This window comes from Melospiza melodia, chromosome 1, assembly GCF_035770615.1.
Source record: "Melospiza melodia melodia isolate bMelMel2 chromosome 1, bMelMel2.pri, whole genome shotgun sequence".
Taxonomy (NCBI): Eukaryota; Metazoa; Chordata; class Aves; order Passeriformes; family Passerellidae; genus Melospiza; species Melospiza melodia.
This window is the reverse complement of record NC_086194.1, coordinates 46,586,140-46,599,187: the sequence shown is the minus strand read 5'-3', so window position 1 is coordinate 46,599,187 and position 13,048 is coordinate 46,586,140. Positions and strand designations below refer to the sequence as shown.

Below are 13,048 nucleotides of genomic sequence, written 5' to 3'. Positions count from 1 at the left end.
GCTGTGAAATGAGGAACTAGATGGTGGATATTGGTACTGTGCAAAAGGAAAGAGAAAACTGGATTTGCTTTGAAAGAGCTTTATAGACTTTAGTCTCTGTGGGTATGCTAAGGTTGAAGAAAAACCCCCACACGATACAGCTCTAATACAGTAGAGTGAACATTAACAGTGAAGTCAAGGAGTCATAGGGTACAATGCAGCCAAGATTGTTTTATTTTCTTCAAAGCTTTGGAAGAGAGAACAAGGGAAAGTATAAATTAAAATGTTTTTTCTCCCTCCTACATGTCCTAGAGTGGTTTAGAAAAAACAACCCCCCCCATTCCTTGCCAGTCATTCACAGTATGTTCTGAGGAAAAACAAGATAAGCAAGGCCTACTTACAAGAAGTTTCTGTATCATATTCCCAGACCTTGAAGGTAGAGTTGTATTTTGTCTTGTATTTAGCAAATCTCCCTGTGATGGGATTTACTGGTGACCCATGGTAGTTCCCTATATCAGCAGCATTATCAAATCCCAAGGGCCTTGTTCTTTCACCAGAAAAAGATTTAACAGCTGAAATAGCATAGGGATCTCTATAATGGACTGATTCTCTTGGACAGGTTGGACAGGGCTCTGGGCAACCTGTTCTAGTGGAAGGTGGCCCTGTGTGGCAGGGGGTTGAAACTAGATGATCTTTACAGCCCCTTCCAACCCAAAACATTCTAGGATTCTTGTATTGCCACACTTGGGGCTGAGATTAATGCATTTATAGATTATTGAACAGATGCTGGAAGCCTGATATTGACCTGATGCATTCCGAGAAAACTCTTACACAGGCTTGTCTAGAGCAGGGCTAACTTAGCATCTCTTCAGTTACTTCAGCTTTTGTCATTTAAGATTGTTCTGAAGCTCAGTTTAATATAAACAAATTCAGTTCTTCCTTTGCAATCCCCTTCCTTGTTTATGGAACTCTCTCTTTGTATCAGTCAGGGTTTATTATTATAACAATTAAGAAAAATACATTAGGAGACCATTTCTAACTTGTATCAAATCTAATTTAAATGTTTGAGATGCCAAATAACTTTTCTATGCCTGACTAAAGGCACAGTATCTTTCCAGTCAGGGTTTATAGAACACACCTCCACAGCAGAGCAGTGCAAGCTCTGCTGTTATTTCTGTTACTTCACTGAACTGCTCTCTCACCCTCTACTGCTGGGAGTACCTGTGGTGCAGGTACTTAGAATCATGGGTTAGATTTTAGTGTTTAGTGGCCATGGATATATTTTATTTTATATCCACGCACTGCTTATAAACTTTGCCGTTTTCCTTAGCAATGAATTCATCTTCATTATTTATTACTCTGTAGCAATTAGCTTTCCCACTGCTTTGTACTAGTTTAATTTCACACACCTTTAATCTTACACTGGAGGGTACGTGAGTAACTGATTCCTGTTTGTTCTCCCTATGTCAGTTCCAGTTTTATAAGCCCCTGTCATATCCCATGTAGGTCTTTGCTGCAACTCATAAAAGTAGCATTTCAAACTTTAACAGTTCCAATAGATTAAGATTTATAGGAGCTCTTTTAACAGCCAGGGCTAGAGTGCTGAGAAGCATGATTCATGTCATCATTTGGCATTTTAAACAGTGCCAAAGCTGTCATTTAAGATAAGTCTTTTAAAAATATGTAGACTAGAGATAAATACCAACACCCCTTTAGATTAATGAAAAGCAGTTCTATGTTGAAGTAAACCCAGAACGCAGGATAGAAAGTTATAGTCTTGAAAAACTGACTAGCCTTACTTTTTAAATCATAACCATTTAAGGCTTTTTTTCAAAAAACATTTTTTCTTGTCTTTTTTATAGACATTTATTTCCATTTGAATGTTCTGTTGAAGCCCGAGTGATAGTAATAGCATAATTATATAGTCCCATGAAACTAAAGAAGTGTTAAATGCAGCTAAAACAACCCTCAAAGGCAATACAGCTTCCCAGGTATTTGATCTTCAAACTCTGCATCATTTTTGTAAGAAAGATATTTCAGGTGAAATACTGATGCTTTCCTTAATTCTTTGGCCACTCAATTAGATGGGGTTTATTGTCTTTTTGAGTGAGACAGCCAGTGGCAGGAAGTCAGGGGAAGCTAGTACTCTAAAAAAGGAATAAATTCATTTTTCCTTGGTATGCCTTCAGTTTGCATGCCATGAGTGTTATAGGCTTTTGGGGTTTGGGTTTTGGGGTTTTTTTTTGGTTTTGGGGTTTTTTTTTTTGGTTTTTTTTTTTTTTTTTTTGCCATTAGCTCTGTTCTGCCTTTGTTTGATTTTAATAGAAAGACCTGTGGTTAATATTTTCCAGTATAAGGCAGAACACCAGACATTGTAAAAGGCAAAACAAATTTTATGGCATCCAGGTGTTACCAAACTGAAAATTAAAATCCAGAATTAGTACCTGGCAAGCCAGCAGAACCCAGAGCTCCACGTCAGTAATTACACCACACCCACTTTGCAACAGAGGATTCAGTTAGCTACAAATAATGATTTAGAAATCCTGAGCCACAGACAGTAAGTCTGTCCAAACAATGCTCTCAGTATGGCAATCCCAGAGGCCTCTAAGGTTTGTTGCTGGTGTGCCAAGCAGTAAATAGATTCTTCAGCTGCCTTTCAGGAGATGCTGCAGGAAGCAAGTGAAACTTCCAAGGCAATGCAGTAGTGCGACAGTTACCAAGTCACAGCCCTGCCAGCGCTGCAGTGAGTCACTGGGCAGTCAGTCTGGCTGCAGGGGGAACAACGGCTGACACGTATGTGCATCTGCAAAACTAAATAGCACTGGGCCTTGGTTACCTGGCTGAATAAACAAGAGCCTAGGCTTGAGCTCCCAGCCTTTTAAATGCAGTTTGTACTTCACTGCCTTTGTGAAGCATGGCCTTTTGACTCACTGGAACGTTAGTTTCAGCTGTGAGCCAGTTAAGATGCAATCCAGACATTGTCCTTACTGCTGAATGGAAAAAAAAGCCAAGTAGAAGATTTAGTTTTAAAGTCAGAGGACTAGTACTGTTAGAGTAAACTACACTGCACATAACCTTATCAACTAATTATTTCTTGAACACATTCATGCACACTGCTTTAAGTATTGGGCATAGCACAGGTATAGTACAAGCTATAACCAGTTTAAAATAGCATTTCTTTTCAGACAAAGAGCTGTGTAAACTCTCCTACTGCTACTCCCTCAAGTCCTCTCAGGAGCACCACCACGTCCTAAATTACATCTTGCATCTGAGTGGAAATCACACCAAGTAGTGCAAGACCTGTAAAAGGATGACCAACATGATCATTTGGAGTACCTGTCAAGTATTACCCATTCCCAAAAGTAAGAATGCCATCTGATTGTGAGGTCATGGATACTCCTTTATAAGATAAGCAGCAAAAGATACAGCTAAGGCTATCAGCAGAAATGGGTGAAAAAGCTCCATGCTTGAATTTCTCATTTTATTCTTTGTTGTTCTGGTGCAGAGATTTCATGCAGCACAGAAGACAAGAATTTTTAGTGCATTTATTTTCTTTCATTGCTTGAAGCAAAAAGGAATTGAAAACTTTTCATCACAATGACTTCTTTCCTCTAACAGCTTGTGGTAAAGGCTGTAGTTATAGCAGAGCTTTAACAATTAACCAGGTGGTATTAAAAATAATAAAGAGATAGGATCAATTGGGTAGGGAAATATCACTACTCCTCACTAAAAGGGAAAACAGCATAACTTCAGATAGAGGGCAAACTAGTAATAGATAGGCACAAAACCTAAATAGTCACAGGAAATGCTGCTTTTATCCATGTAGCTTACTCTAGGGCCCAGACAGATTAAGAAGATGGGAAAGGAGGCAAAAGACAAGTTCTGTCTGTCCATTCACCCCACCCTATTTTAAGGCAAACCAGATGGGGTTTTTTTTGGTTTGGGGGTTTTTTTTTTTGGGGGTTTTTTTTTTTTTGTTTTTTTTTTTTTTTTGTTGTTGTTGTTTTCCCATTTTCTTCACTGATGCTATAATTTTATTTGCAAATCATTCAAGATTGGCAATATCATATTTATTCTTCTCACACAGTAATAATAGCCTTCCTAGACATGAAAAAAAAGAAATGCATATTTTTTGAGCTATCCACCTCATCTAGATCAGTCTGTTACCATTATTCCTAAGACAGCTCAGCGCAGACTGAATTTTATCATCTTAGTTCTGTAAAGAGACTTCCAGGGACAGTATCACCTGTAAGTCATAGAAGTCATCAGTAGGAAGTCAGAAAACAGGGCACACCACTAAAATCTTCTGTTTTACCTTTCAGATCCATATCTCCAGCTCAGGGTCTCCATAAAGGACTCAAAAATCTCAAGAGACAAAGGGGAGGAGAGGGAAGCATCACATCAACTCGGTGCTTTAGTTTTAGTCCTCAATCATGAGAGTAAGATTTGAGGAACTGCCTTGAAAGTTTGAAACAGCACTTAACTTCATACAGCTGTAACTATATTCCTCTATATTTTGACAAAAACAAATCCAGCCGATAGAAAAGGATCTTGTACTTATGTCTAGATCATATGACTATGAGATAACAGGGACAGGCTTCACAGACCTGCAGAGTTTAAGGACAGGGCAGCAATAACTGTCATGCTGTAATAGCAGTTGTGCACAAACATGGCCATCTCAAGTTTTTTTTGTTATTGTGTAAAGATGGAACACAAGAAGTCTCAAAGTGCAATTCCATGAAATTTATTATTTAAATAGTGGATGTGCCAGTTATAAAAAGGTGTCTTTGGTGTTAAATACTTCATTCTATTTTAATTGTGTACTCAGTCTTCACAGTGTCACTTCTTGCCCTTTTAGAGTGAACAGCAACTTACAAAATATGCAAGAGAATTATAATCAAATCTTGGATTTATACAAAAAACCACTTTGGTATTCCCCTCTCCCCCCACACACTTCTGCCCCAATATTTGCAATTATCTTTTCTTAGAGAGGGACTTCTTTGTTCCATGCCCTAAAGGTAAAAAAAAAAAAAAGAAAAAGGTTAAGGTATGTATATATTCCACCTCAAAATTATATCAATAAAAAAAGACTAGATATTAGTGATTGTCTTTTCCTATTGCAGGCACTGATGGTTGATACTAGAATTATGTACTCAACTTCCCAGCTAGTATAAAATGTGCATGAGTGGTTTTGGACTTCAGAATATCTCAGCATAACAGATAAGAGTTCCATGTGAAGCTCACATCACATTCTCAGTGTGCTCATATAACTGCATTGTTGAATGTACCCAAGAAACATCAGCTATTTCTGGGGAAAATACAAGGAGTGTTTTGGGATTATGCAAGCTTCCTGGATGCTTTTAATAAAAGCTGGTCAGCAATTAAAGTTTTAAGACCAACGTTCAAACAATCTGTCTTCAGGGCTGGTGCAGATTTTCACTAGTAAGATACTTCAGCCTAAGTTTGTTTCCAAGCTTCCTTACATTTCTAAGATGAAAGTCTAAGCCTTTGTCTATTATATGAGAGAGAGAGACACTATCTTTTACTCATGTATTTCCTGATGGAATATGTGGGTTCATTTTTCTGCACTAACTTACTCTTTTCCAGAAAGAAAACTGATCTTACAGATAGCTTCTTGTAACTACTGACCCTTTTCAATATATAACCTTTTCAGACTCACACAAATGCACAAAAGCATATTTGTTGCTGACTCAAGTTGATTTTGATTTTTCCCTCCACTGTTTTTCCCTGTCCTCCTCCAAAATAGCCAGAAGTTCCTTATTTAGAAAGTTGGAGATCTTAAGAATTATCTATATGCATTTTTGTTGTAGCAAATTGCAAATCATTTGGGCTGAGGCAGATTAGCAACTTAAATAAAAGCACGTACTGCAAAGTGACACAGGACCTAGCACTTCCAAGAGACAGTACAGCAGTCTGAAGAGCAACTAGACTAAAACAGCAGGTTTTGGTGTGAGTTTCCTCCCCCATCCTTACATTAAACAAAGAAGGAACCTAGCCTGGTCAAAGCTGCACTGCATTCATAGCAAGGTGATTAAGTGCTCATAGTTTAGCTTCCCTTTCACCTTTTCTGCATATTTCACAAGCTATCCAACATCCCTGCAGTTCAAACCAAGAAAGATCAGTCCCCAAGATAGAAAAAAACACTTGTAACAGTAATTTTTGTAGCTTGTCACTGTATACCAACCTTTGTGTACACTGTGTTTAGGCAGCTCCCACATTTCTGCTTCTTCCACCTCATGTCTTGTGTCTCTGCCTTTTGAAGGTGGCTTGCCCATTCTTTTCTTCTTTGCTTTAACCAAAGGTGGGCACACTAAATAACAAGATACAAGTGGTGTTATTTCTCCAATGCATAGTCTCAAGGCAAATTTAACCATGATTTTCACCAGCTGGTCTGTGGTGTTCCTCCCTCCCTTTTTTGTACCCGCTTTAAGTAGCGGATAAAATTGACACTACACATGCCAAGCAAGTCTTGCACATCTACAGCATTTAATCACTTCTAACCATAATTCTGGATGCACTGTATTTTGAGTTATAATTTGGATAGGTGTTAACGTGATCAAAAAGGAACCTAGAACATTGGATAATTGTGCCTTAGTTCACTTTTCAGGTGTTCAAGACTAGTTGGTGCTGTCCAAGTGACCCAATTCACCCACTGTCTTTAAAAAGCTTCAGACCTGTGAAGTTAGGCACTACAAGTACACTGGTCAAGCAGTCAAATTTAGTGCATGATATTACTGCTAAAGCCATATATCTTGTTTAGGCAAACCTCCTTACTTGTAGGGCACTTAAATTTGAAAAAGCAAATACTAATATAGGCAACATTTTTAAAGATAATGTAATTTTAATAGCACTTCTGCAGCGTCCACTGGCACAAACAGTGTTCAGAAAAAAACAGTTCCTGCATCCTAACACTGAATGTGATGACTTCTTCCAGCTACCTGGGCTAGAAAAAGAGGAAGAGTAAGCAAGGAATAGACCAAACATCCTTAGTTTGCTGCACCATCTGTGAATTCAAAGATGCAGAAGAGACATGCTGAAAGTTAAAGGTCATTTATGGTTATTTTAGAAATATTACCATATTGTTATACATTATTGTAGTGGAACCAAGAGCAGTGCTGCTAAAGCAAAATTCTTTCAAGCCTTATAGAGCATGCTAGCATTAAAAAACAAAACCCTGCAACACTGATCTCTGCATACAGAAAGCCTCCAATGCAAGAGGCAAATAATCCCAAACCCCAATGTGCTCAAGCAGGAAAGCAATGCAAAGAAAGAACTAAGGAAAACACTCTGTCTACTTGGTTGTTGATATAGGAAAGCTGATGTATATTATCAGTGAACTGAAGAGAAGCAAATCATCTGTTCTGAAGATAGCCTCACACCCCATTATTTGATAGGCTGATCCTGAGACACTTGAAATACATGACCCAGGAGAGTGGCAATCCACACTACAGCAAATTCCACAGCTGTTCCAACAGCACCTACACTCAAACACCTTTGAAAAGCATCAAAACCAGATCTGAACTCCAAGTAAGACATTAACTATAAAGAAGAAAAAACAAAACATTCTGCTTCATGAGCTAAGAAACTATCTAAGCTATTACTTTTTAAAATAACTGTTTTCTTCATCTTTTCCTTAGCTAGATCACAATGATTTGCATTCCATCATTCTTCAGCAGTGACACAACTGTTGGTCCATGCTAGTTTTTCTGAGCATTGGCATATGAAGCTACCACATAGAACTCCCTTCATGTTTTACTGATCAAAATTAGGAGCTACCACTGCACATGCTATCAAGAGTAGCATTATCTGTATAAAGAGATAATATTACAGTTTGTGGCAGTAACAACTTTACACAAATAAGTCTTTGCTTTGGCCACATCAAAGCATTTAATGCTTTGATTTTCTATAAAATTACCTTTAAAAAAAATCCCCAGAAGTATCTCTGATGCATCTTTATTACCATGTTTCAGTTTGAAAAGGCTATAAATATATCCAAGATAAACTTATACACTGACTGAAAGGCATTTTATAAATAGCAAAGCAACAAGGATTAGTTTTATTGTTTTCAAATCTTATGCAACTATCACATGCTTGCTATTTTGTATCATATCCTTCTGGATGTTCCTTAGGAACAAAAACACACAGAGAAAGCTGTACCTTGTTCTTTGCTCCTTGCTGGAGGTGAGAAACTACCACGTATTTGGCTGGTAAATCTGGGTTTAGCACCACTTCTAATCCAGTACTCTTCAGGTGGTATCCCCATGTTCTCTCTTAACAGCCTTCCTAATTAAAATTAAAAAAAAAAAAAAAAATTAAGGTCAGTATTTAGTCTTGGTAATGCTGATGTACTGTTTGATCCACAAGCCAGAATGCAAAGCCAGCTACTGGATCTGATTGTAGGAATCTGTTGAAATAGAAACAGTTTTCTGGAGATTACACTTAAAAATTACAAGACATATTAAGTGTACAGATTTTGAACAAAGAAAATAAAGTTTAAGAACACTAAGCCTGCTATTAGCAGTAAATCACCCTGTTTTGGTTGTTTTTTACAATGCAAGACACTACTAAACAGCAGCCACCTGCTGAAGTGACCATATAACCAGTTGCAAACTGATAATTCTTCTTATTCTCAGTTTACATTAATCAAATTTCTAAGAGGATCTACCTTGGAATAAATAAGATGTCCTTTCCCAGGTCAAATTTAATAATGTTTCACACCAATTTTCTGAAAGTACAAAACTGTTTTTGCTAAGAAAGCAGCAGCTACAATTAAAAAAAAATGTTTGACTCCTCAACTGCAGGAAAGTTACACAGGGTATGTCCACCTGGTAATAATAATTCTGTTTAATGCACCCAGCATGAGTCTGTGATAGGAGAGTCAGACTGTATAAGCTTAAATGCAGAGCTTCTAAGATATTAAGCAACAGTAAACACATAATCCAAATTATCTTAAGCTTTACAAATTAATAAACTGCCATTAATGTCAGACAGTTAAATATATCTAATCTAACACAAGGAGAGTTTCTGCATTATTCTCTGCTAGCTGTAAAAATGCAGAGTCCTTATACAATAGCTAAAAAGTTGCAGCAAACTTCCCTCTGCTTCAGAAAAAAGTATTCTGCAGGACTTCTGGCTCTTGGCCAAATTTGAAGCTGCAACATGCTCTAATCTTCCCACTAGTTTAAGCTACAATATGAAACTGCAATTAGGTGTTCTTTGTGTATGCTACTAATCAGCACTTGGCCCTTAGCAATTAGCTCACCTCTCAAGAATTTCCGTAGCAGTCGCTGGTGTTCAAGTCCTTCTCTTCTTGTCATAGGCCTCTTTCTTCCATAATACCCATAGTCACTGTATACAACTTCATCTTGTTCTCTCTTCTTTGGCTTGTAAACTACACCAATGTTTTCAACAAGCCCACTCCTAGTCTTTATTTTCTCTTGAGCAGGCCAGCTAATTAGTTGTGCTGGTACAGCATTTGTAGGTGGTTTCCAAAGCACTCTCTGGCCAACTTGGTAGAAATTTCCTTTACTTGGCCTCAAGATGCCATATGGAGGGGCTTCTTGAAAGAAATACTCAATTTCATCCATGTCATCATCCTCATCCTCCTCATACTCATCCTCTCCATCTTCATCTTCCTCTTCTTCCTTCACAGAATATTCTTCAGAGTCCTCAACTTCTGACAAACTCTTAGTTGCTTTTTTGTTGGGAGGATCGACTTCTTTCCGACTAGAGGACCTAGAAATGGCTCCCAGCTTTCTACCTTTACTGGAAGTCTCTTTGATCTTTGTGTTTGAAGAGTCGACATCTTGATCATTCAGGCTGTTCACCTGCTCCTTTCCTACCACTTCATCTACGTTAGGGGATCCACCACTTTTAATTTGCTCTGAGCCCTCTGTACTTTTCTGAAGAGTGTACATGCTTTTCTGAAGCACATAGTCAGGCACAAAATAAGACTCTGGGGCATTATCAGTTGATGAGCCTTCCTCTCCAGAGGACATGTCATCAGAAGACAGACTGATTACACTTCGACGCTTCCTTTGTGGCAAACAAGCGTTGTAGGTTGTGTCCATACCGTCCAAACAAGCCAGCCAGCTGCTAGAGGGAGCAAACTTCTCAACTGATTTGTCACACCAAATACTTTTTTCTGTCTGACTTTCATTGGTTGCACTGTGGCTTAAATTCAGCTTTTTCTGCTGAAAGTCATTCATTACCTCCATATTAGATGGAAGCAGTCCTGCTTGTTGAATAAAGCCAGGCTCTTCTTGAGAAGTTTTTGATCCTGCAGACCTTTTAGTGTTACATTTCTTTGCTATTACCACTGGTTGGTCTACACCAACAGATCTTGCCAGCTCTGCGATTTGCACTGCCATGGTTTCACCTGGGGGGGACTTTGCCATCTTTTCTGCATCCAGCTTCACTTCATTACTTTGCACATCTTTCTCTTGCACAGCTTCAGCACCCTGTTTAGAGGTGACAATAGCTTTTCTCTCATCTAAGGAAGATCCTGGCAGCATATTCTCCCCTTCATGAGGGCCATATATCATGCCTTCACACGAGCTAACAGAAAACAAGTCACGTGGCACTATGTTCTCTGGAACTGGTTTACCACTTGCCATGTCATACAATGGGATTGTTTCTTTGAAGGATTTCCACAGCTGAATAGCCGGAGAGCCATTTCCATATTCTATCCTCACTTCTTCCTTCTCAAAGGCATAGCTTCCAGTAGGAAGATTTCTATACTGTGTAGAGCTGGCAGGGTTCTTATTATGAAACTCTCTGTCTACCACAATAGAAGAGCCAAATGAATTTTGTTTCTCTGAAGTACTTTCAGTCTCTGTACCTATACCAGGAGAAACACAGGCTGTATTTCCTGCATCACAACCTTTCGTTTCTGTATGGATATCTTGATGCCTTTTTTGCTTGCTTTCAGGCTGTCTAGGATCAGTCTGTGTTTCTTTTGTCTCCATTTTCTTCCCAGGGCTATTATAATGTCTGAATCTTGTTGCATGATAAAACATAGGGGAAGGTGGGGCAGCATTAAAATAAGGCCTTCTGTTAATTCTTGCATGCACTGGATGCTGTGGGACAAAAAATCGAGGGTACTCATGGAGCGCAACAGAATAAAATGGAAAATACGGATTTCCACTTCGGAAGCCTAGACATTGGTGACAAAAAGAAAAGACAAATATCTTTCTGAAATTAGTCATCCTGAATCATATTTACTTGCATAGACAGGGACAGCTACAAGATCAGACACATTGTAAATAAAACAAGCCACCTTTCAATGCTTAGTAGCAAATCTGGTGCAAAAACAGAGTTCTTCATTAGGGAATAGTTTATCTCAACATCTACACTTTAACCAGAGCTTGTTTTCATCCCTTGGCCAATTCATCAAGTTGTTTTCTGTGCTTTTTTTGGCTATTTCACAGACTATTATAGAGCATGGATTTTGAAAAAGACAGTTCCAGGTAGAAGTTCACGTAAGTATAGCACTTACAAGGTCTATTTAATAATATCTTCCTTATTTTCTTAAGTTTACATTTATCCATACCGATCATGCATGCACATGTGGAATTCATATATACCCACACATATTAATTGCTAAGTATATTCTGGAGCTCTGTGTCTGCAGGATGACCATTACTTAATATTTTGCTTAGCTTCCCTTCTCCAGAAGCACCCACAAGCTACATATTTAAGGCAGAATTAATGTAGTGCTAGAGCTGTCAAAAATCTGATTTATTAAGTATTAGTTAAACTCCCAAGAGGCTCATTAACACAGATACTGCAAGAGCAGGGGAAAGAAGAATGTAGCTAAGTAAGCAAAGATCCCACAGAGAGCTGCTGTTTGTCTTACCTGGAGCAGGTACGCAGTATGGACTGTATGCATAACTGAGGTACCATGGATTTGGATAAGGCTGTTGAGCTGATGGCTGTGCATAAATAAAGGGTCCTGGGTGGTTTGTGGAATATGATCCACTTTCTGAAGTTGGGGCACTATTCATTTTTCTTTAAACGCTGAAAGAGAGAAGTAATCATTATCAACTACTTTAAGAACGGCATGACTTAATTATTTTTGTGCTCTGTCAGAATTTAGCAGACATTCCTCTCCCTGCCCAGAGAAAACATATCCTTCTAAAAGAAAGCTGCTGCCTTCCAAACAGAAGGTAACAAACTGACATGCTATCAAGGTCAAATATTTCAGTTGGGCTTTGCAAAGCAAGCTTTTGTACACAGCTCTTGATATTAGTCCTTCAAGGCAACCTTGTAACATGCTCTAAAGCTACAGAGCTTCAGTAGTCTTAGATGCATACATCTCTATAAGTAGTATTCCAGCTAATTAAATAAAAAAGCCTTCAGTGAATTAGCCTTGAGCAAGAGGCCCCACACACACACAAAGAAAAAAAAAAGCTTCACACAGTCAGACATTTAATGCTTCATGGAGAAAACTCTTCTTAATTTCTTAATGCTAATGCATATGTTGTTACACATTACAATAAGAACTCCATTAATTCAGGATTTGTACTTTATACTATACTTAAGAACGACAGCTAACTAACATAGTAAACCAAGTATTTCAGTGACACCCTGCTTCCTACGCTTAAACCAAATGATAGGTAGCAAAAACAACCCCACCAAAATCCTTATGTAGAAGTTTGCATTCAGAGCCATATAAAATTCACAAGACAGAACTTCCTCCCACACTTGGATGTCTCCTCAGTTAACTAATACTTGCAAGCAATACAACACTATCACACAGAGCTTATAAGCAAGACTATAAGAAATCAGAGGACTCTTAACTCTTTAGAAGATTCAAGCACTTCAAAGCTACAAAAGTACCAAAATTATTTTGAGACCTGTTAGAAATTAGCACACTGTTCAGCCTAGAGTTTCAGAATGCCTTAGGAATGCTGGAGCCCTCTTCAGCTTCCATCTAGGGTGGTGTGGCCTGTGCAGCTCTTGAAAGCACCAAAAAGCCCACAGACTCCCTCAGGCCAAAGAATTACTTTGACCTTTGAGAAGGAGGGTGGTGCAGAGAAGGCAAAAA

The 13,048-nt window shown here is 38.4% G+C and overlaps 1 protein-coding gene across 1 annotated transcript; it reads right to left on the bottom strand.

The window, feature by feature from the left end:
- Positions 1–4,953: 4,953 nt before the first annotated feature.
- On the bottom strand, positions 4,954–12,005 carry LOC134424183 (uncharacterized). The gene is made up of 5 exons (XM_063168155.1): positions 11,858–12,005; positions 9,263–11,155; positions 8,158–8,283; positions 6,185–6,310; positions 4,954–4,991 (listed from the first exon to the last, which is right to left on the bottom strand). The coding sequence occupies exons 1-5, from the start codon at positions 12,003–12,005 to the stop codon at positions 4,954–4,956; spliced, it is 2,331 nt and encodes a 776-aa protein (XP_063024225.1).
- Positions 12,006–13,048: the final 1,043 nt, after the last annotated feature.